General features: G+C 38.6%; 2 protein-coding genes across 3 annotated transcripts in view; both read left to right on the top strand.

Annotated features, from left to right (window-relative positions):
- LOC118799182 (protein argonaute-3) overlaps positions 1–2451 on the top strand; it is a 43284-nt gene extending 40833 nt beyond the window's left edge. For both annotated transcript variants that reach the window (XM_036558910.1, XM_036558909.1), the window contains exon 19: positions 1482–2451. In XM_036558910.1, coding sequence (XP_036414803.1) covers positions 1482–1590 — 109 coding nt within the window. In that variant the 3' untranslated portion in view covers positions 1591–2451. The remainder of the gene's footprint in view (positions 1–1481) is intronic.
- A 16376-nt stretch (positions 2452–18827) lies between these two features.
- Positions 18828–19787, top strand: LOC118799044 (C-C chemokine receptor type 4-like). The gene has a single exon (XM_036558729.1). It carries the CDS (start codon positions 18828–18830, stop codon positions 19785–19787), a length of 960 nt encoding a protein of 319 aa, XP_036414622.1.
- The last annotated feature ends 648 nt before the right edge of the window (positions 19788–20435 follow it).

Below are 20435 nucleotides of genomic sequence, written 5' to 3'. Positions count from 1 at the left end.
AGTGATTTTTAATCCAGTATGAATCTGACATTTATCTTTGTGGAGTGATTTTAATCCAGTATGAATCTGACAATTATCTTTGTGGAGTGATTTTAATCCAGTATGAATCTTGACAGACATTGTTGTAGAGTGATTTTAATCCGTTATGAATTTGATAGTAATAAGTGTGGAAGGATTTTAATCCAGTGTGAATCTGACCGTTATCATTGTGGAGTGATTTTAATCCAGTATGAATTTTGACAGTTGTCATTGTGGAGTGATTTTTAATCCAGTATGAATCTGACATTTATCTTTGTGGAGTGATTTTAATCCAGTATGAATCTGACAATTATCTTTGTGGAGTGATTTTAATCCAGTATGAATCTTGACAGACATTGTTGTAGAGTGATTTTAATCCGTTATGAATTTGATAGTAATAAGTGTGGAAGGATTTTAATCCAGTGTGAATCTGACCGTTATCATTGTGGAGTGGTTTTAATCCAGTATGAATCTGCAGTGTGTGTGTGTGTAGTTTTTACAGTCTGACAGTAATAATTGTGGAGTGATTTTAATCCAGTATGAATCTTCACAGTTATCGTTGTGGAGTGATTTTAATCCAGTATGAATCTTCACAGTTATCGTTGTGGAGTGATTTTAATCCAGTATGAATCTGACAATTATCTTTGTGGAGTGATTTTAATCCAGTATGAATTTTGACGGACACTGTAGAGTGATTTTAATTTAGTATGAATTTGACAGTAGTAAGTGTGGAGTGATTTCAATCCAGCATAAATCTGCAGTGTATGTAGTTTTTACAGTCTGACAGTATTAATTGTGTAGTGATTTTAATCCTAAATGAATTTTGACAGTTATTGTTGTGGAGTGATTTTAATCCACTATGAATCTGCTGTGTGTGTGTGTGTGTAGTTTTTACAGTCTGACAGTAATAACTGTGGAGTGATTTTAATCCAGTATGAATCTGACAGTAATAAGTGTGGAGTGATTTTAAGCCCATATGAATCTGCAATGTGAACTTTTGCATTTTGATAGGCCTTTTTACATTAGCAGGTACTCCAAATTAGGTGAACAATAGGATCAGTGATTTTATTGCAGTATGAATCTGCACTGTGTAGTTTTTAGAGTCTGACATTATTAATCGTAGAGCGAATGGTTTTCTGTAAATGGCGGAGCTCCTTCAGTAATAGTAGTTCTGTTCCAGTCCACCTTCCAATAATGGAATAACAAAACCTGCTAATAAACACAGCCGTGAGGTTATGTTTTTGTTGTTGAGTTCATTTGTTTAACGGTGATGTAACCTTTTAATTCTGTTTGTGGGAATCACACAATCCTAAACATTTGGCCAGTCAAATCCCAACAAATAACAAAAGTCAAATTAGCTAGTGCTTTAAACTGATTTACTTGCTTTTCTTTAGTTTGCTTCATGGTATTTTGTGAAAAGCGTTGTTTGTAATTTTTGTCTTTTTCCCTTCTTCCACATTCAGTGCGGAGGGCAGCCATGTTTCTGGTCAGAGTAACGGTCGGGACCCCCAGGCTCTGGCTAAAGCTGTGCAGATTCACCATGATACCCTGAGGACCATGTACTTCGCCTAAGAGAGCCCCAACTTCTACACACCCATACACACACACAAACACACACTGACACATAAACTCACACACCTCCCACCAATATGTGTGTCCCTGAGGGTCTGATTCCATGGCAGTGAGAGCGCCCACTAAATCCGGACCGGACACTGTGCGGTAGAAAAGGAGGGTGCCTGGCCTGAGAACGCACACCTGCTTTAAACCCCACACCTGAAAACTCAGCACTATTATGCAATATTAAACCAGCCAACTGCTTTCCCCCCCCCCCTTTTTCTGTTGGGGGATGTCTTGAGGCTCCCCTCTTCCCTCCCTACCAAACAAAAGGGAGGTTTTGGATTTTCTTTTTTTGTTTTGTTTTTTTCTCTCCCCTGTCTGTTGATCATTTTACCTCAAGCTTGTAACAGCAGCACTTTCTTACCCTCATAAACCCCCCCAGTTGTTGCAGAAAGACATTGAGAGAGCAGAGTCAGTTCTGGGAGTTAGAAAACGGCATGTCTTCTGCTAGATTGAAATGGGCCCTTTTTGTTTAATCTACATCAATAATGGTGTAGCCAAAGTACCTTTTTATTTCTCCCTACTTTTGTAGCCAATCGTGACTTAAGATGTATGAGTGTAAATTGTGATGAACCAGTTGTGCGTTATTGATGTATAAAAACAGACACACACATATACACATGCTGTAATTGTGAGTAAAGTGCCACCCACAGGCATTAGGCCAGATATTCCCAGAAACTGCCTGAAAGCTGATTAGAATAATGCATTTTAATTTGCTTATTTTCTTTTTTTTTCTCCCCAAACTTTGTGCCGAGTAACATTATTTTAGGGTGGTCCAGAACATTGTCTGTGAGCTCTCATGTACTGCAATGCAAACTGATCATATTTTATATATATATATATATATATATATATATATATATATATATATATGTGTATAAGTTTTTTTTTAATTCCTCCCAGTGTTTATTTGCCTGGTTTTAGTTTAATTGCATTTCTTTGCGGCATTCTCATGCCCTCCCCACCTCTGTCTTTTATCTGTTGTTCTTAAAACTCGGAGAGGCCATTTTATTTGACAGATTATAATATTACGGTTTTTAGTGCAATAATCCATTAGCGGGTTGAGTGTCCCTGCACAGACAAAAGCTTTGTGGGTTATCTGAGACTGGAACAGGAGGAATTAAGAGGATGACAGCAGCTTTTCTTTTGTTTTTGTTTTTGTGTTTTTTTTAATGGAAAGGGAATGGAGGGCATTGTAGAAGTTGGAAAGATGTGTATGTTTGGCACTTTCATATTTATATATATATATATATATATATATACACACACATATATATCTATTTTCTGCTGATGGAATTCTAGTATAATTTGAGTTCATCTGAGGATTGGCCTCTCTTTGATAAGGATTGAAAATCAAGTGCCTGGTTTTGGAAACGGTTGATTTTATAGGAGGTTGAATGGCTTTTAAGTAAAGAATGTTTTGCTTGGAAACAGTTAATGCAGTGCATTAAGATTAAGACCAAGGGCACAGTTCAGATAAAGCTGTGACAGTCCAAGCCTCCGAAATTCTTTCGAAGAATTCTTCGAGGTTTTAGCTCTCTGTCAACACACTTCGTTCAACTGCAGTAAGCCATGATCTGTCTTAACTTCTGTTTTGGTGAGTTTTTTTTTTGTTTGTTTGTTTTTCCACTGATCAGTATTGACAGGGTTATTGTTTAACTGTGTCCTTATTTTGGCTTTTTTTTTTCATTTCTAATTGGAACGTGCACGGACAAGTGCGAGTCCGTTCAGGGAGAGGAACTCAAGAATTGGGGATTTGAGTCTTTTTATAAGTATGTGACCGTAACTCATAGCTTCGTTTGTTTCTCTCCATGGCAGAAACCTTGTAAACTATCATCTGCCTCTTCTGCCTGCTCATAACAAAGGATCTAGCTGCTATTGTACGGGTTCCTTTGATAAGACCGATGACGTGCTTTGGCTCGTTTAGGGACGAGAGAGCGACGGGCGGATGACGAAGTCTCTCACAGATGCTAAATGGTGCGTGTACTCTTATTCACTGGAGGGCCAGTAGAGGGCAGCGTGGAGTTTTTTACTTGAAGAGCGTGTTTCAGCATTCTGTGTGCAGCGGATGCCTTGCTCTCTCGCTCCGCACCCTTTCTGAAGCACGTCCCGTTTCATGAAGGAGGGAACGGTAACCTGCACTAATCGATGCTGAACAAAAGCTTGGTGCTATAAGGTGTGTCGTTTAAGACCCACCATACAGATACATTGGCATTGACTTACGGACATGAGAGCAGGAACATGGAATGGTTACACGGTGCTGGCTACATATCTGTCTCTCTCTCTTTTTTAGTTAGGTAGAAGTGCTCGCAACTGATGCGTTTGATCATTTAGTCTGTGCTTGATTATGCAGTTGTCGTTGGTTTGGTTGTGCTGAAGGCTGAACGTGGTTTCACTTCTCCCCTCAATGCCAATAAAAAGATAATGTAACTCAAAGTCAAAGCCACTAGGCGCCAGTTTGTATTATGCAAATGGGATCATGCTAACTGGCACCCACTGGCTTTCATTCATTGTTAGCATGTGTTCACAGCCTTTATTGAATTCCTTTCAAGTGTATCTAACTTTTAAATTATGCAAACCACCACTTATTTTTTGCAAATTACATTATAAACAAAGAAAGATAGTAAGTAATCCTATTAACAGAAAGATAATAGTTGCAATAGTCGCTTGTGATGGTGTAAGGGTTGTTTTGTAGAGATTAAGAATGCTTTTCTCTGTCTGATTGATCGGCCTTGTCGTTTTTAGTGTGTTAGGAACGTTTTTGAGATCGTTTGCAGAAGATTGAACTTCACAGGTGGACTTTAATTATTTTAAAGAATTATTTTAAGGCGTCATTTGAACTATTGATTAAGTTGTGAGAATACAATGTCTATTATTGATGAATTTTGTCTTTCCATAATGGAACCACTATTGGTGCTTCAGAGTTTGAAGAGCCTGATAAGCCTGATTTCATCGTTGATTGTTTAAGTAATCCTAGTCTCAGACTCTGCTCGCCACAGCAGGTACAACATGTTGCTGTCTTTAAGTGCATTTTGTCCTGACCGAATAGTTTAGTGTAGTTATGAATTAATTAATTAATAATGTTTGGTTTGTGAAGCTAAAATAAACGTGGTAGCAGATCTTGAGGTGAGTTTAGAACTGTGTAGCACAGATACATGCCTTTGGAACTGAAGATGTGTAGGGTGTAGCAGTCGTTTGTTTGCCACATGGATGTTTTCTTTTGCGTAGACGTTGGCAAGTGTTTTGTATCCTCCCATGAACTGTAGCCATGTTTCAGAATCGCTGGTGGATTCGCCAAAAAATTAACAACCCAATCTAAATACTAGACTTGCATCTCCCCTCTTTCGTCTTTATTTTTCTTTTCTTTTTTTGTTTAAAGTGTGGAGCTGAAAGGGTTGTAGTTTAGAATCTAATATGGAGTTTAAAGTCCTTAGAAAGTGCCTTTCCTCATGACGGTGCTGAAGAATATGAACCTAAAGTGACAGATCAAAAAGCCGAGTGGTCTCTTATCTTACCCTGAGGCATCGCGCGCGCACACACATATATACACAAAACCACGCACGCACATATAAACACATACATTCAGACACATTTTTATCTAAAGAGCGAGACTCAATGACGTCTTTGCGTATATTCAGATATTACGATGACAATATATGCCAAGTATTTGAACGTACGGTTGAGCTCTATCATGGCGTGTTAGGAGTCAGGACCAATAGACATGCTGGCACAGGTGAATGTGCTGTATTTGAAATGGGGATAGTGGGGCCTGACCCTAGAGAGGAAAGCCTAGCACAGCACTTTAAAGACTGCCACCCAAACAGGAAGCAAAGGCTTTCTGATTTTTTTTGTCTTTTCATTTCTGTCATGTTCTCCAGATAAAACAGATAAACGGACTTCAGTCCTTTTGAGGCTTTTGTTGTTTTAGGAGTGTGTGTGGAACCACTCTGCATACGGTTGATCATTCAAGAACCGAAAGTTTACGCGTGGCCCCCACTGTGGCGGAACTTGGGTGATTTCCGACGTGAAAAACCCCATCGGGTGGTTTTAGGTTTTAGGTGGCTTGGTCACTTCTCTTTCTCTTTCTTGTGCAATGCCCTATAGATACATACTTACAAAGAGCATATGGTATTTTTTTTTCCTTTTTTTCCTGTATTACTTTTCACATGTGACTTGGAGAAGTAGGGTCAAGCTTAAGGTTTTGACCCGCTTAGGCGTGCGTTTTTCACATGGGTGCCCGTCGTCGGTCCAGGAGGAAAATACCTCTCTACAAGAGATCTCGAGAAACACTGCACCTCACTCACCTTGTTATGCTGCAAAATGTTATTCTAAACGAGATAAAACTGCAAATATTGCTTTGATTACAAGTATAATGCTAGATTTAATGCCTGACATTTATCCTTAACTATTTTAGAGTAAGAGGAATTGTAAGAAGACTTTTGTGAGTGTGTCTTAACACTTCTCTTTGTTGAGCCAACTTTTTATTTTGTGTCTTATTTAAATTTTTTTTTCTTTTAATATATTGGAAATATATATGCGAAATATTTTATGGTGTATTTATTGAGAGTGTGCTAAAGTGCGGCTGGAGTGTCCGCGTTGTAGGCAGCATTACTGGGGGGAGGGGAGCAAAAGGGGGGTACATAAATAGCCCCCATTCTCCCAAACAAACCCATCCGCAAAACTACCTTTACTTTCAGTTTTGAACAGGTGCGTCCAGATCCAGTCCTAGAGGGGCCTTCAGAGTATTAAATCTTACATACAAAGAAAAGCTGCCAAAATGGTTCTTCGTTTCCACTTCTTGGTGAAAAGGTGGTTGAACCAGTCCTTAGTGCCCCTCAGACAGTCCACATTTTTTGCTCCAACCCAACTTGCGACAAACGGGAATAGAGCTAAAACATGGACTGTCTAGGGACCCCTGAGGTTTTGGGAACCACTATCCTAAAGAACCTTCTGTGCAGTTTTTGTCATGGAGATCCACCACCCTGTAGAGTCTATCTTAAGGCCTTCATTACGTTTATTACCAGATCCATTCTTTGAAAGGTTCTAGAAGAAAGAGTCTCCTAAAGCAGCAGTGCCCAGTCTGATTCTGGAGATCTGCTGCCCAGGAGAGTTCAGATCCAACACACCCGGCTCTACACACTTAAAAAGATGGTTCTTCAAGGGTTCTTTACTAAAAGAAAATGGTTCTATATAGAAGCATTAAGACTTAAAGAACCCTTTTATGTGATTTAAAGGGTTCTTTGCATTGTGAAAGCATTCTTCAGATTGACAGTGTGTTTTATATTCTATATAGAACCTTTTCATAAAGGGTTCTATATAGCACCAAAAAGGGTTCTTTTATTGTGTCAAGCTTGACATTGTAACAATAGAAGAACACTTTGGTGCTGTTTTGCAGCACATTCTCCATCAGTCTGAAGAACGGTTTCATGATGCAAGGAACCCTTTAATCATGCAAACCATTTTATTTGCTAAAGAACTCCCAAAGAACCATCAGTGTATATTTAGATCCACTTCATTACCTGGATCAGGGCTAGAGATAAGCTCTGCAGGGTGGTAGATCTCCAGGACCAGAATTGGGTGCTCCTGTTCTGCAGCATCTGTCCAAAGAACTATTTTCGCACCTTTATTTTTAGGATGGGTTCATTGGGTGTTGCTGGGATGTAACCCAATCCAAATCAAAATTATTTCACAGTGTGTCGCCTAATGACATGACTTACCTGGCTTCTTAACCTGTTTTTTGCATCAGGTTAAATCGGGAGAGTCAGGAATAGCTGAGCATTGCCGTGTCGGGACTGGATTTTGGACAGCCTCTATTCTCACGCAAACGTTTCCACAATTTGTGAAAAACACATAAAATTTATTCCAATTAAAACTTTATATTCTGAATTACTGATGGTCATCAACTCTGCTCCTGGACATCTACCGTTACAGAGTTTAGTTCCAGCACAGTGTGGGCAATATGGCAAGAATATATGATACATAAAGACATTTTTACAATTTTTACATAATATTTAGTTTTTTTCTGAAGTCAAAACTGGCACATTTTAAAAATATCAAAAACTATTTTTATCAACACTGTACACGATGCACTGCACTAAATTCAGCAAAACAAGATAAATTATGCCGTATTTATCAACAATGCGGTTGTCGTTAGTCACTGGCGATATCAATGATATACTTAAATTACAGCACAGTATGCTTTTCTATCACGATAACAGTAAAGTATCACCATATCGCCCACTCCTAGTTTCAACCCTAAGGGTTACATGAAAACCCTGAAGCCCTTTTGGGGCTATTATTGGTCAGGAGGCTCACCATGCACAGAGCACTGTGATTGGTCAGAGGTCTCATTTGGATAAGGCTGATTAACAAACAGTATATTGCACTCACTGGAGCTGAATTCCAGGAGTTTGGTTGGTTTCCAGCGCTCTAGACGTTCGCCACCTTGGTGATAATTACACCCTACCGCCCCCAACTTCTCAGAAAGTGAGAGAAGCTCCTCTGACCCCCCCACGTGCTGCATCTTTTCGTTCTAGGGGACAGAGAACCACACTGACTTCACTTTAATTTACAATAATAAAAAAGCTGATGTGTTTCAAACCAGAGCTGCTAAACTCTCAGCCATAGAAATTCCCCTGGCTTTTGGGCGGGAAGTTCATGGTCACATGCTTGAGTTCAGTCGTCTTTGTGCCAGAGCCTTTTTAAAAGAGAGAGGAGGAAGAAAAAAAAAAAAACTATCCGTATGAGTCCCATTCCACTCTTGACTACATGAGCCTCAGCCTTAACTGTATTCTTTGTTGTTGATTTATTTTTTTCCATTAAATGCCTTAGTTGTATAGAGACATATACTAACCTCCCCAGTTTCTCCCAATTGCATCTTTATAAACCACTAATTGTGCTACGAGAGCAAATCCACATGTGTGAATATGTAATATTTGTCCCCAGTATGGCTCCTGCGGTCCAGCCAGATTAAGACAGTGACCGATCCGACACATAAGACGCCATTGTCTGTATTACGACGGAAAAAATAAAACATCGTCTTGTCATTTATCGCAGGTCTAATTGTCGGCCACTAGTTCATTTCGGGGGACAGAGGCATACGGCTCCCGTGGAGTTCAAGCAAAAGGATTTGACGAGTTTCTGAAATTGGAGGATTGTTTACAAGTAGAGTTTACTGAAGAAAAAAAAAAGCCTCCAGCATTCCAAACCAGGACTGTGAAAGCGCTGTTGGAGGACAGCGGTTAGCAGTACCCAACAGCGTAATGTGAAAGATCTCATTTATTTCCTCTAAATATAACGTCAATTTTGCGTCCACTCAGCTGCCGGATGTTGAACTCCATGACAGTGTTATTCCTTTTCCTCTTAACCAATTTTGTCCTTTAAAAGGAACCAAAGCACGCTCACGTCAGCACTCTTTCAGCATAATGTCCTTCAAGACTTGACAGACGTTGCAGAGGCCTTTGGGTCTTGAGGACGTTCTTCACGAATGTTTCAATGTCCAGGATCCTTTATCTGGAGCTTCATGCCTCTGTCTCCCTCTCTTCCTCTCTCTGTGTTGCAAAGATTCTCTAATGTACCAAGGGGTCTTTTTATTTTTCCTTTAAATGTATTTCTTATGTATGTTTTGTAACTCTTTCTCTCTGTAGATTTAATGGCCTTTTAGTGTTGCTTTGCCTCAGTTTGAAGTGTATCTTTCACTAATACTTGCAATAAAAAGCTTTGCTTTTGAAATTTTTGTGCTTTTTTTTAAGGATTCTAATCACTTTGTAGACTAAGAACGTGCATTTTCTTGTCTTTGTGGAATTAGGGCAAATACATTTTATTCAACATTTGTTAATTTTAACTGCATTTGTAACATTTAAAATGACTGAATACAAGTGATTATTCAAATAACTATATCAACCCCTTCAAATTATAAAGTTCTGTCTGTGTTATGAGCAGCTGTGAGATATTGAGCTTCAAAGATTTTGGATTAAAAATAGCAAAACTGATATTTCATACATGAAAATGACTGAGACCCTAAATGTATTTTTAATATACAAAATCAAAAACTTGTAAAATAGTTTTTTTTGGAGCAGGTCAAATGCAGATAGAACCTTCTAATCCTATGAACTCCTGTAACTTCCTGCTTGGAGTTACAAGGTTCTCTCTGGCAAAACATGAAAAGAAACAATGATTTTCAAGGAACACAAACAGTTTATATTCATAATTGTTTTAAAAGATAAAATTAGTGTAACAGTCTACATTATCAGAAAGTTAAATTTTATGCTTTCTGTGACATGGCTTTTATTTTTACTATTTTTTATAACGTTGTTTTAGGATATATCACCTTTTTCTCATTCAAAAAAGAATTGATTGATAGATGAAGTATAAATGTCAGTTTAGGCAGGAGCCAACAGTTTAAGTGTCCATTAGGTTTCACAGCAACCAGCTACTGTAATAAACTTTCCCAGCCAGTCAGTGTAGCAGGTCAGTCTAAAGGCAGTGAGGTTTTGTTTTATATCAGAAATGTGGCTCTAATGAGCCAAAAGATGGATGTTTTTACTGTATTGAAAAATGTATCAAATTGAATTAAATTTTGTATTTCGTCCTGGGATTATAAGGTTCTGTCTGACATTTTTGTCAAAATTAAGTAATTTACATATTTTTATTCTGTGACAATGTCTTAACATTATGTGGTGTTTTTTTTAGTTGTGTGCATTTTTTAGACTCTTTAACCAGAAAACGAAAAGGTTCTTTCTCCAAAGTCGAACTCTAACTGTGCCTTTTTCAAAGACCAGGTCGAAACACTCCTTATAACAGTGGTCTCCAGGCCTGGTAGGAGGATTTAGGTAAATATGATGGTTTGCATGACATCACAAAACAGTGGATTACAAATTACAGCTCCTTAAATTTATAAGCAAGTAAAGAAAAACTCATTTGACCATTAGAGAAAAAATAAGCCCCTCCCCACCACTACAACCACTTTACTCTGATTGGACACAGCCAAGTGCCTAGTTTTCATCACTGGCAGGGGTTTCCACCAAACAAAAGATGGTAAATAAGAGGTCGAAGGGCGTATTCATGACAAGTTTATCTTTATTGTTTTTTTAAATGTCTCTCTATCTTCTATGGGTTTACTGTAGCGGTTGACACCTATTAAAAGGGAACTCCACCGATTTTGCAAAATTACTTACTCATTCAATGGTTTAGATGTAAACAAAATCATTCAGATTGGTTTGCTGGGAAATGTGCCTTTCTAGAGAAATTTACCGAGTCAAAACTGTTTACCATTATAGTACTAAGAATCAGGCGTCCTTAGGTCTACATTACAAATATCACCATTTTATCTGCTATCCAACAAGACTAGTGAACTTAAATTTGTCTTGTACGTCTTTATATGTCACGCTGATAATGGTATAATTAGAGCTAAATAAAAAAAATACGTTTTCTTTGGGTACAATGTTTCCTTGGCGCGCCCTGTATGTACATCTCCGCCCTGCGCGCGTTTTGTGTTGTTTGGGTAGGAAGCGTTGCGTCGCGCAGTTAGAGATGTTATGCTCGATACCAGAGCATCGAATCACTGTCGACACTTGCTGAGAATTGTATGGATACAATGATTCGCTGCCTCGCTTCAAATGCTTGAGTCACGTGATAACCGTCAACGAAGCTTCGTTACGTCACTGGAACCGATACAAATACCCCGGACTTCTTCCATGGGGTTGAAACTGGTGAACTCCAAAACGGTTTCTGGTGTTTTCAGTAGTCATCTTTAAAAAAATTGTATACCTTAATCCTGCATTGTTTGTACACTGATCCATAAATAAAAAGACATCTATAATTTGGCCTATTTTTGTGCATCAACCCATTCATGTCCACTTTCCCAGAGGAAGTTCAAAAGTGTGTGAAAAAAAAAACCCAAACTCGAGGGTTTCCTCGAGAAACACCGAGTGACACGGACACGAACAGAAAACATCACGGAGACTGTTCCATTAATTAAACAGATCTATCATGGAGGCTCAGGAAAGAGACCCAGATCTCAAGTATGGAATCACTTTGATTTAGACATCCAAAATAACGTGAGATGTATGATCTGTGAGCAAACGCTCATACTCAAACAGCACCTCTTCAATGCTTCTTGACATCATTGTAATTATTTCCATTACCGCAAACATGATTCTTCATTACTTAGAAAGTTTATCATTTATGCATTTCCTTTGTCCATAGTTAATATAAGATGGAAAATCATGTCAGTGGTATATTTATTTAATGTTCAAAGGATCAAATTAACACATTTGTGTTGTAATAATGGTTTATTTGTGCGAATAAGCATCAATGGAAATATGACAATCAGTAGGAAACAGTCATTTTAGGAAATTGAACTAGACAGTAGATGGCAGCATTGAGTCAGGTGTCAAATGCTTCAAAACACTGCACCATTTTCTGATACAATTAGTTAAACTGTGTTGATGCCTCAAAAAGCTTTGTAACATCCATCACTGCACACACTGTCAGCAAAACATATAGCTTATGTGAGTAACTTGTTGCTGGGAGGAACTGTGATAAAATCACAGTTGCACCTTGCTGGTTAATTGTTCAGCATGAAGGTGAACTGCGCTGTACCAGGATGCAAAAATACACAGAAAACACAGTGGGGTGCCTTTTTTCGGTTGCCGTTGCAAATACCAGAAATCCTGAAGTTGTGGCTAATTGTTTTGAAGCTGCACACAAATACCAAAGTCGAATAACTCTACAAATGTGGGGTTTGTAGTTGTAGTGAAAGAAAACTGCTGTTCCCTCTGTTGTATTTTTCACCACAGAGACTGAAATCAAGGTAAGAAATGTTTGTGAGTAACGTAGTCGGCGTTAGCCACTGTGATATATCACTGTTAACCATTTTGTGTAGTTTTGCGTGATGTAGTTTTTAGAGCCATTAAATGCTTCAGACGTCTGATTCCCAGTCCTATAAAAGATGAACAATTCTGACTCAAGAAAGGCACATTTAACACTAAACCACTCTGAATTACTTTGTTTAGATCTATACCATTTAATGATTAAGTAATTCTGCTAAATCAGTGAAGTTCCCCTTTAACCTAAGCTAGCGTTCAGGAAGCTGATGAGCAGCAGGCCTGTCACTAAAAATTACTTTATTAATTGAGCAATGTACTCATAAATTTGACTCTTAATCAGTTTTTTTTTTAACTTAAACAACCTCTGTACAGCCTGTCAGAGAGTCTAAACTACTTTATTGGAAACATCAACCAGGAGGCCTCATATAGAACATCTAACCATGAAATACATGCAGTTCAATGTAAACCTTGTTCCTTACACAGATCATAGAAAGATGTGTCTATGTGCACTAGCAGGACAAACTGTGATCAGTCTCAGCTCTCAGAACACTTTTTCTCCCACATAATATCATGTTTTGCTTTAGTTTTTGTCTCTACAGGTTATTTCCAATGATAGCTTAGTCAATATTTTCAGGTTGTGACAGCGGAAATAGGAAAATGAATTCGATTTCTCAAGTAGTTTTTCAAACTACTTATTTACTCTTACTTGAGCAATTTTATTTATTAATACTTGTACTTGAGTAAATTATAAGTAGAGTAACAGTTCTTGTACTTAAGAAGGGATTTTCAGTACATATATTGTTAATATTAGCGAAATTTGGAAGTAGACTAAATTTAGAATACGATAAAAACTCACTTTCTAGCCATATAGTTTGGTAGGTTTCAAATTTTTCGTTAAATTTGTGCACAGGCAAGCTCAGAGAGCCTATCTACTAAATGAAATCTAAAAATCCAGCTGTGAACAACGAAGAGCTGTTGAAGCTCCAGCTTCATCCTGAAGACTGCAGGATTTGTCTCCCTCTGGTGGCTCACGTTTGGAACTGCAGTGTAACTGGAAAAGTTTAGTGCACTGGTGGAAAATGAGCGCAGTTAAGTGTTCTCATGAAATAAATCAGCTGTGGCACAAAGAGTTAACAGAGGGCCATAAAACCACATACCAGTGGCAGTACTGCTCAAAGTATGAGGTTATTTTGCAGCTGGCAGGCTGACATAAAACTGTTTCCTCAGTATCGACTGTCAGGTTTATCTTAGCAGCTCTGTTTTGTTCAGTTGACAAAAGCAAAATTACATCTCAGCTTGCTTGTCAGGGACAACTTCATAAAATATCAGAAAATCAACATGAAAACAAACCACACACAGCCAGCACATTAGCATATGATAAAAATATCAACTTTTTGAGTCACTTTTTATTTTTTTGTTACAGCAGAATCCTTAATAAAACTGTCTGCGGTACATCTTATAATTATATAAGCTCATTTTATTTTTCTCCTGCTCTGTTTCTGGCAGCAATACGTCAAGATTTCAGCTTAGGATCTTTTGATTTATGACTGATTTTCTTAATTAGCTGAATTAGCATATCAAAGTAATGCCTTTTTCAAGATATTGACGTGGGTTCATTTTACATTCTTGGCTGTAAATGTGCTAATGTACTAGCATAAGCTAACAAATATAGTTAACATAAACGAAAACGCAGACTGCTCTGCTTTAAGCTTTACCTCAGCTGTAGCTGCTTTTCTCGCATCAGAAAACTTTTCCTCAGAAGTAGAATAGTTTCTTATGAAATGTCTCTCAATGTTTGACTTTTTACGAGGCTGAAGTCGCTTCTCATTCGGTAGCTTCATGTTCGAATTTTCCCGTTCCACCTTAAATGGTCCGGGGCCGTCAGAATGTAAGTGCTACATCATTTAAGGTGGAACGGAAAATTCCAAACGAAAAAATGACTTAAGCTTCGTGACTTTTTAGTGTTTGGCAGTTTCTCATTGCAGATTAAACGTGTCAGGAAACCAGCTGAGTGGTAAATAAGTCAATTAAATGTAAATAAGTCCATTCGTCTCTAAATTATCAACGTTCGTCTTAAATCCATCTCTTTGCCGTTTCGTTAGCTACTAGCTAGGCGAGAATACCTGCGTTGCTATGGTGACCAGCAGTCTGCGCGTGAACCTTCAGGGTTAAAGGGTAAATTAACAGTTATACATTAACTCCAGCGTTTAAGACCATTTATATTTAAATGTGTTGAATGATCAGCAGAGCTTTATTTTACTGTAAAAGAGGATTATTTTATTTTTTATCTAAAAATCTAATTCTGCTGTGGAGCCGCAACAGGGCAGCGACAGCTCCAGAGCCACATGTTGCCGACCCCTGACTTAGAATCTCCAAATAATGATTTTTATCAAAATACCTCAAAACAGTGACTTCATAAAATATACTTGTTTTCTCTAAATATTAACTTAATATCTCAAAATAATTACTTTCTTGAAATTGAACAACTCCTTACTTTGGAGTAGCAAGTCAAGTCATTATTTCAAGCTACTAAGTCTATATTTTGAGAAAGTGAGTCAAGAGTTCGACATACAAGTCAAAAGTTTGAGGAAAAAAAATACCACTATATTTTAAATAATAGCTATTATATAATAATAAAAATATATAATTATTTTAAGTCAAAAGTTTGACATAGTGCTGCCAGAAACAGAAGGAGAAAATAAAGAGGTGAATGTGTTTCTCCTCTGCCTGGGAGGGAATGGGCTTCTGTAATTGTGACTCTCTGTAAAATAGTTGAGGAGGAAATCCTGCCAGAAAGAATAAACCTGCTCAAACACACCACAACCTCCCATCACAGTCAAAAGGCCTGCTGACGGCCAGGCGCATTGCCAACTTTGAGTTCTCCCTGAAAGCTCTGACCTCTGACCTACAGGCACAAACAGACAGTCAGTCAAACTTGAATGGCAGAACCATTTCAATACCTCCCTCTTAGCTGTGTGGGACATTTCACAGACAGTGGAACCTGTTTGATCACCTGTTCAGTGAGAGAACTGCTGCAATTGATCCGGATGAGATTTCTACTGCGTTTCATGAGCTGATAATAATAATACATAGTTTATGTTACTGTGCTTTGGGATATTTACTGAATGTCAGCTGCAGCATTTCTGACAGTACAAAGTTAGCCAACTGAGCAGAGCCCAGGAGAGAAACTACACCTGATAAGAACCTATTTCATTTATTCATTCATTCATTCATTCATTCATTCATGTGCCCTTTACCTTCACTTACCACTTAAAAGAACACGTTATGTTCAGAAAAAAGGAAAAACTTTACATGTGAATGTAGTTCTGCTTAAAGTAGCACTTCTAACATCCTCTGCAATATCAGTTTAACTTCATTCAGCAGTTAAAACATTCAGAACTTTATGAATCACCCCAACAAAGCACAGATCAGCTTGTTCCTAAAACCTGATCTAAACTAAGACAGTGAAGGAGAGAACTGGTTATTTTTTTGGTATTTGGTATGTTGTGGGTGGAGTGTGCTCGTTTTTTTTTCTCTTTCTCTTTCTTAGCGATAACTCCAGAAAGAACACCTAAGAGAACTCCAGACAGAGCTCCAGGGATAGCTCCAAATAGAGCTCCAGAGACAACTCCAGAGATAGCTCCAGATAGAGTTCCAGAGACAACTCCAGAGATAACTCCAGATAGAGCTCCAGAGACAACTCCAGATAGAGCTCCAGAGAGAACTCCTAAGAGAACTCCTATGAGAACTCCAGAAAGAACTCCAGTGCCATCTTCAGCACCACAGCTCGTCCTGCAGTGGTCTGCAGAGTGCTCAAGTGTCCTGTAGAAGGTAAAACAATACCTGCAATATCACTGTAAAAATCAAGATATTAAAATGGGATTATATTATCCAAACTGAGTACAGACTATAGAAAATCTGTTATTCCACAAGATCAGTACCAAATGAACTTGCTAATTATTGTTTTTTTTTTGTTATACCACAAAATCGTTTTTTGTCAACTACATATTGCTCTTACCAAAAAACACATTTTCCCACCTCAGTAGCCATATTTATTTGCATTAAAATACACACAGAAGTACAGTTTAACCTGAGATAATCCATCCCATCTCAACTCCAGTGTGACGGCGTGGACTATTTCAGGTTGAACTGGCTCCACTACTCCTTATCAAGGTGAGATCTTGTAATCAGTGGCGTGGAGTGGTTTTGCCAGCTCAGTGGGTTGTGCTATTAGTCATCTCACAGCACAGCAGCCCTTTCATAGCACCCCTGCTGGTTTCAACAAGGCTAATGAAATCAGTGTTCCTCATGTCACAACTATAATTTGCTCCGTAACAGTATGAAATTTCCTCCGTTTATGAAAGTTCCTCCGCTTTAATGATGCACTCAAAGCTACTTGAGTGCTAATAGCTCCCCCTTGTGGAGAACCTTCAGCCTGCTAAACTGTGAGTGTGAAGTGCAAGACAGATGAACAAAAACACACAACAAAACATTTTTATACATATTCAAAGAGAACTCAGGCAGAACTTGGTGAAGGATGTGTTTTGAGTTTGTGCATGTCACGTTAATACATAAAGTCACATGAAAACTCCCAACCCGACACCTATGATTTTTAAAAGACTATTAAGATTATTTTAGGCTTTACATCAGCAGCGCACACTCACTATGTTTTAACCTGTTTTTTTTTATCCTGATTTAGTAATGCTAGTTCTTTCAATTTGATGGAAAAAAATTACAGCTCAGCTTTAAGTTGACATTTGGTCTTCATTTAGCAAATACAGGATAGGTGTGATGCATGTGTTTTTACACTAGCTACGGTCATATTGCCTCATAACATTAATGCTTTCTTCTGGATCTTCAGCACAAACAAGACTATCCAGTGGCAACGATGGTGAACTCTACTGCCACTCTTTGGGAAACGACAGTAGACAGGTGAGATCCTTAACTAATGCTGAATTTGAGGGGTTCCAGTGGAAGTGGCTCTAACACAAAATGAAAAAGTGGCTGATTCAACAGACTCTTTTCCATTAAGTTAACAGGCTTTCTGTGGTTGAGCTTGTATTCTATCCTCACTAAGGATAATAATAATTTGGGCATATAGCTGAACTAACAGGCTCCAGTAATGTTCAGAGACAAGCTTTGAATTTAAGTCTTTTCAGAATGAGTTAACATCCAAAGTAAAGAATATGTCTGTGACAAGCTTCAAATTCCTGTTTTTAAGTTAGAGAGATACTAGAAAATGTAAAGCAGTTAGACTGATGCTAATATAACATTGCTATTTCCATTAGGGTGCTAATGGAAAATTAGCATTATATTTGCAAATGAGTTTAAAAAATACTTACAAAGTGAATTACAAGATTTTTACACTGACCACTGTCGTGTAATGACATGATTTAGGTCCACACATCTGGGTATGTTTGATATTTTTTGGCCTCTTGTCCAAATGAAAATGCCATTTTTGGTCACTGCAAACACTGATGTGTTTAAACCACACTCCAGGGTCAAGATTTAAAAAAAAATGTAGTGAAAAGCAACAAAAACTTATCTGCCTGATCAGGACTGCATAGACGTTTTATAGACAGCAATGGAAACAACCCCATGGCAGCAAGGGAGGCTTATTAAGCTTTTATTTTCTTTGTGAAATATAGAATTATGGAGGTCTGATGGCCTTCAGTTCAAAGTCTGTGCAACACGCCAACATCACTCTTTATTTTATATGTTTATTTACGTCTTTCTTCCCATCACCACCGCTGCAAAGCAATCTTAATCTTATTTTTTTTTTAATTGTTAATATTTTTAGAGACTGTTTTGATTTATTTCAAGAGAAATAAAAAAAATTGAATTGGCATAAGTATAATTTTTTAAATTAAAAACTTTATTCAGAAAATGCTGTTCCATGTTTTCATGTCACTACCGAAACACCAAGAGTTTTAGTCTGTAGACAGAGCCTTATTTTAGCCACGCCCCTGCATTTCAGAGCAGGAAGTGAGACTGCATTCCTGTTCATTATGACCTCATGGTGAGCAGTTAGATCCCATTGTTTTGAAGTAAATGTGTTCCAAAGTCAGAAAATCAGTGTGGAACTTTAACAATTGTCACTACCAAAACACAGATTTTCTGCATTTAAGGAAACTGTCTGTGTTTTAATGAAAAATTTTAGATTGTTTGTGTTCAAATGTTTAAAGCCGTGTCTGCTAGTCATTAACTGGCTAGTCTTTTTGAGTTCTGCTCAAAATTAGCTAAAATTGTCACTATTGAAACAGTCATTACTGAAACATTTTGTGGTTTTTTTTCAGTCTTGATGTCTTCAGCACTGTCACCTATGACTATGGCGATTATTATGACGATGATCTGTTTGACCACATGCCCTGTGTTTATGGAAGCCACCACAACAGTTTCCTCCCAGTGCTCTATTCCCTGCTCTTTGTGGTGGGCTTCCTTGGCAATATGTTCATGGTGTGGGTCTTCAAGGCAGGTAATCAGCTGAAAACCATGACCGATGTGTGCCTTCTGAACCTGGCTCTGGCTGACCTGCTCTTGGTCTTGTCTCTTCCCTTTCTGGCCCACTATGCTGGCCACAGCTGGATTTTTGGGAGAGCTATGTGCACCATAGTCCTCGGTATATACTATGTTGGAATCTACAGTGGCATCTTCTTTATTGTGCTTATGAGCATCAGCAGGTACTTGGCTGTGGTCCATGCTCTGAGGGTCCAAACTAAGAGGTATGGGATTGTGGCCTGCCTTGTTGTCTGGATCTTAGCTGTGGCAGCGTCCTTCCCTGAGCTGTGTCACCTTGGAATTGAAGAGAGACATGGTGAGGTACTTTGCAGTGCATATCCAAGCAATCACGCAGACCATTACTTAAGAATCGTTGGCTTCTTTAAAATGAATGTGTTGAGCCTGCTGGTCCCACTGATCATCTTGGGATTCTGCTACACAATGGTGCTTCGGAGGCTCCACAAGTTTCGCTCATCCATGAAACATGGCATGCGCCTCGTCTTCCTGGTCACTGTGGTCTTCTTCTGCTGCTGGACACCATACAACATTGCAGCGTTCCTCAAAAGTCTGGAACTGAAGAACATCATACCTGTAGACTGCGAAACCAGCAAAAGGATTCTGGTGAGTCTGCAGATCACTGAAGCTGTGGCGTACTCACATAGCTGTCTGAATCCCTTGCTGTACCTGCTTGTAGGAGAGAAGTTTAAGAAGCACCTCATCAGGGTCCTGCGCCAGACACCTTGCGTCAAACTAAAATTCTGCAAGAGCTGTCTGACCCTGCACTCACAGACCGCTAGCATGGAAGAGCGCACTACTGCCATTTAAATGGCAGCAGGCACAGAACTCTTAAAGCAGGAGTTGGCAACATGTGGCTCTTTTACTGCCCTGTTGTGGCTCCACAGCAGAATTAGATTTTTTAGGTAAAATAAAATAATCCTCCTTCGATCCCGCGGACAGCACTGCAGTAAAAACTAGCATGCTTCTGTGATGGAGATCACCACATTGGCTCCATCACAGAACAATGCTAAAGACTGTACTATGCACAGCAAAAGTCACACATCGATAATGTCCAGAAACGCTGCCGACTTCTCTGGGCGTGAGCTCATTGTGGTCTAATGAGTTAAATCTTTAGATTGTTTGTAGAACTAATTGACGCCTTGCTGTCTGGTCAGGGGTATTAGGAGCAATTTTGAGCAACATATTCTGTCTTCTAGACAACGTCTTTTTCAGGGACGTCCATGCTTATCTCAACATGACAATGCCGAACCACAATCTTGTGGTTCATGTACATGTTACAACAACATGGCTGCATAATCAGAGAGTATGGGTGCTTGACTGGCCTGCCTGTCTTAAGTTGAAAACGTGTGGAGCATTACAAAGCTTAAAATATGACAACAAAGGCCCTGTATGGTTGCACAGCTGAGGACTTATGTAACAGATGAAAAATCAATTTTAAAAACTGGATCAGTTGGT

Source organism: Colossoma macropomum, unplaced genomic scaffold, assembly GCF_904425465.1.
Source record: "Colossoma macropomum unplaced genomic scaffold, Colossoma_macropomum, whole genome shotgun sequence".
Taxonomy (NCBI): Eukaryota; Metazoa; Chordata; class Actinopteri; order Characiformes; family Serrasalmidae; genus Colossoma; species Colossoma macropomum.
This window is presented reverse-complemented; position numbering and strand designations above follow the sequence as displayed.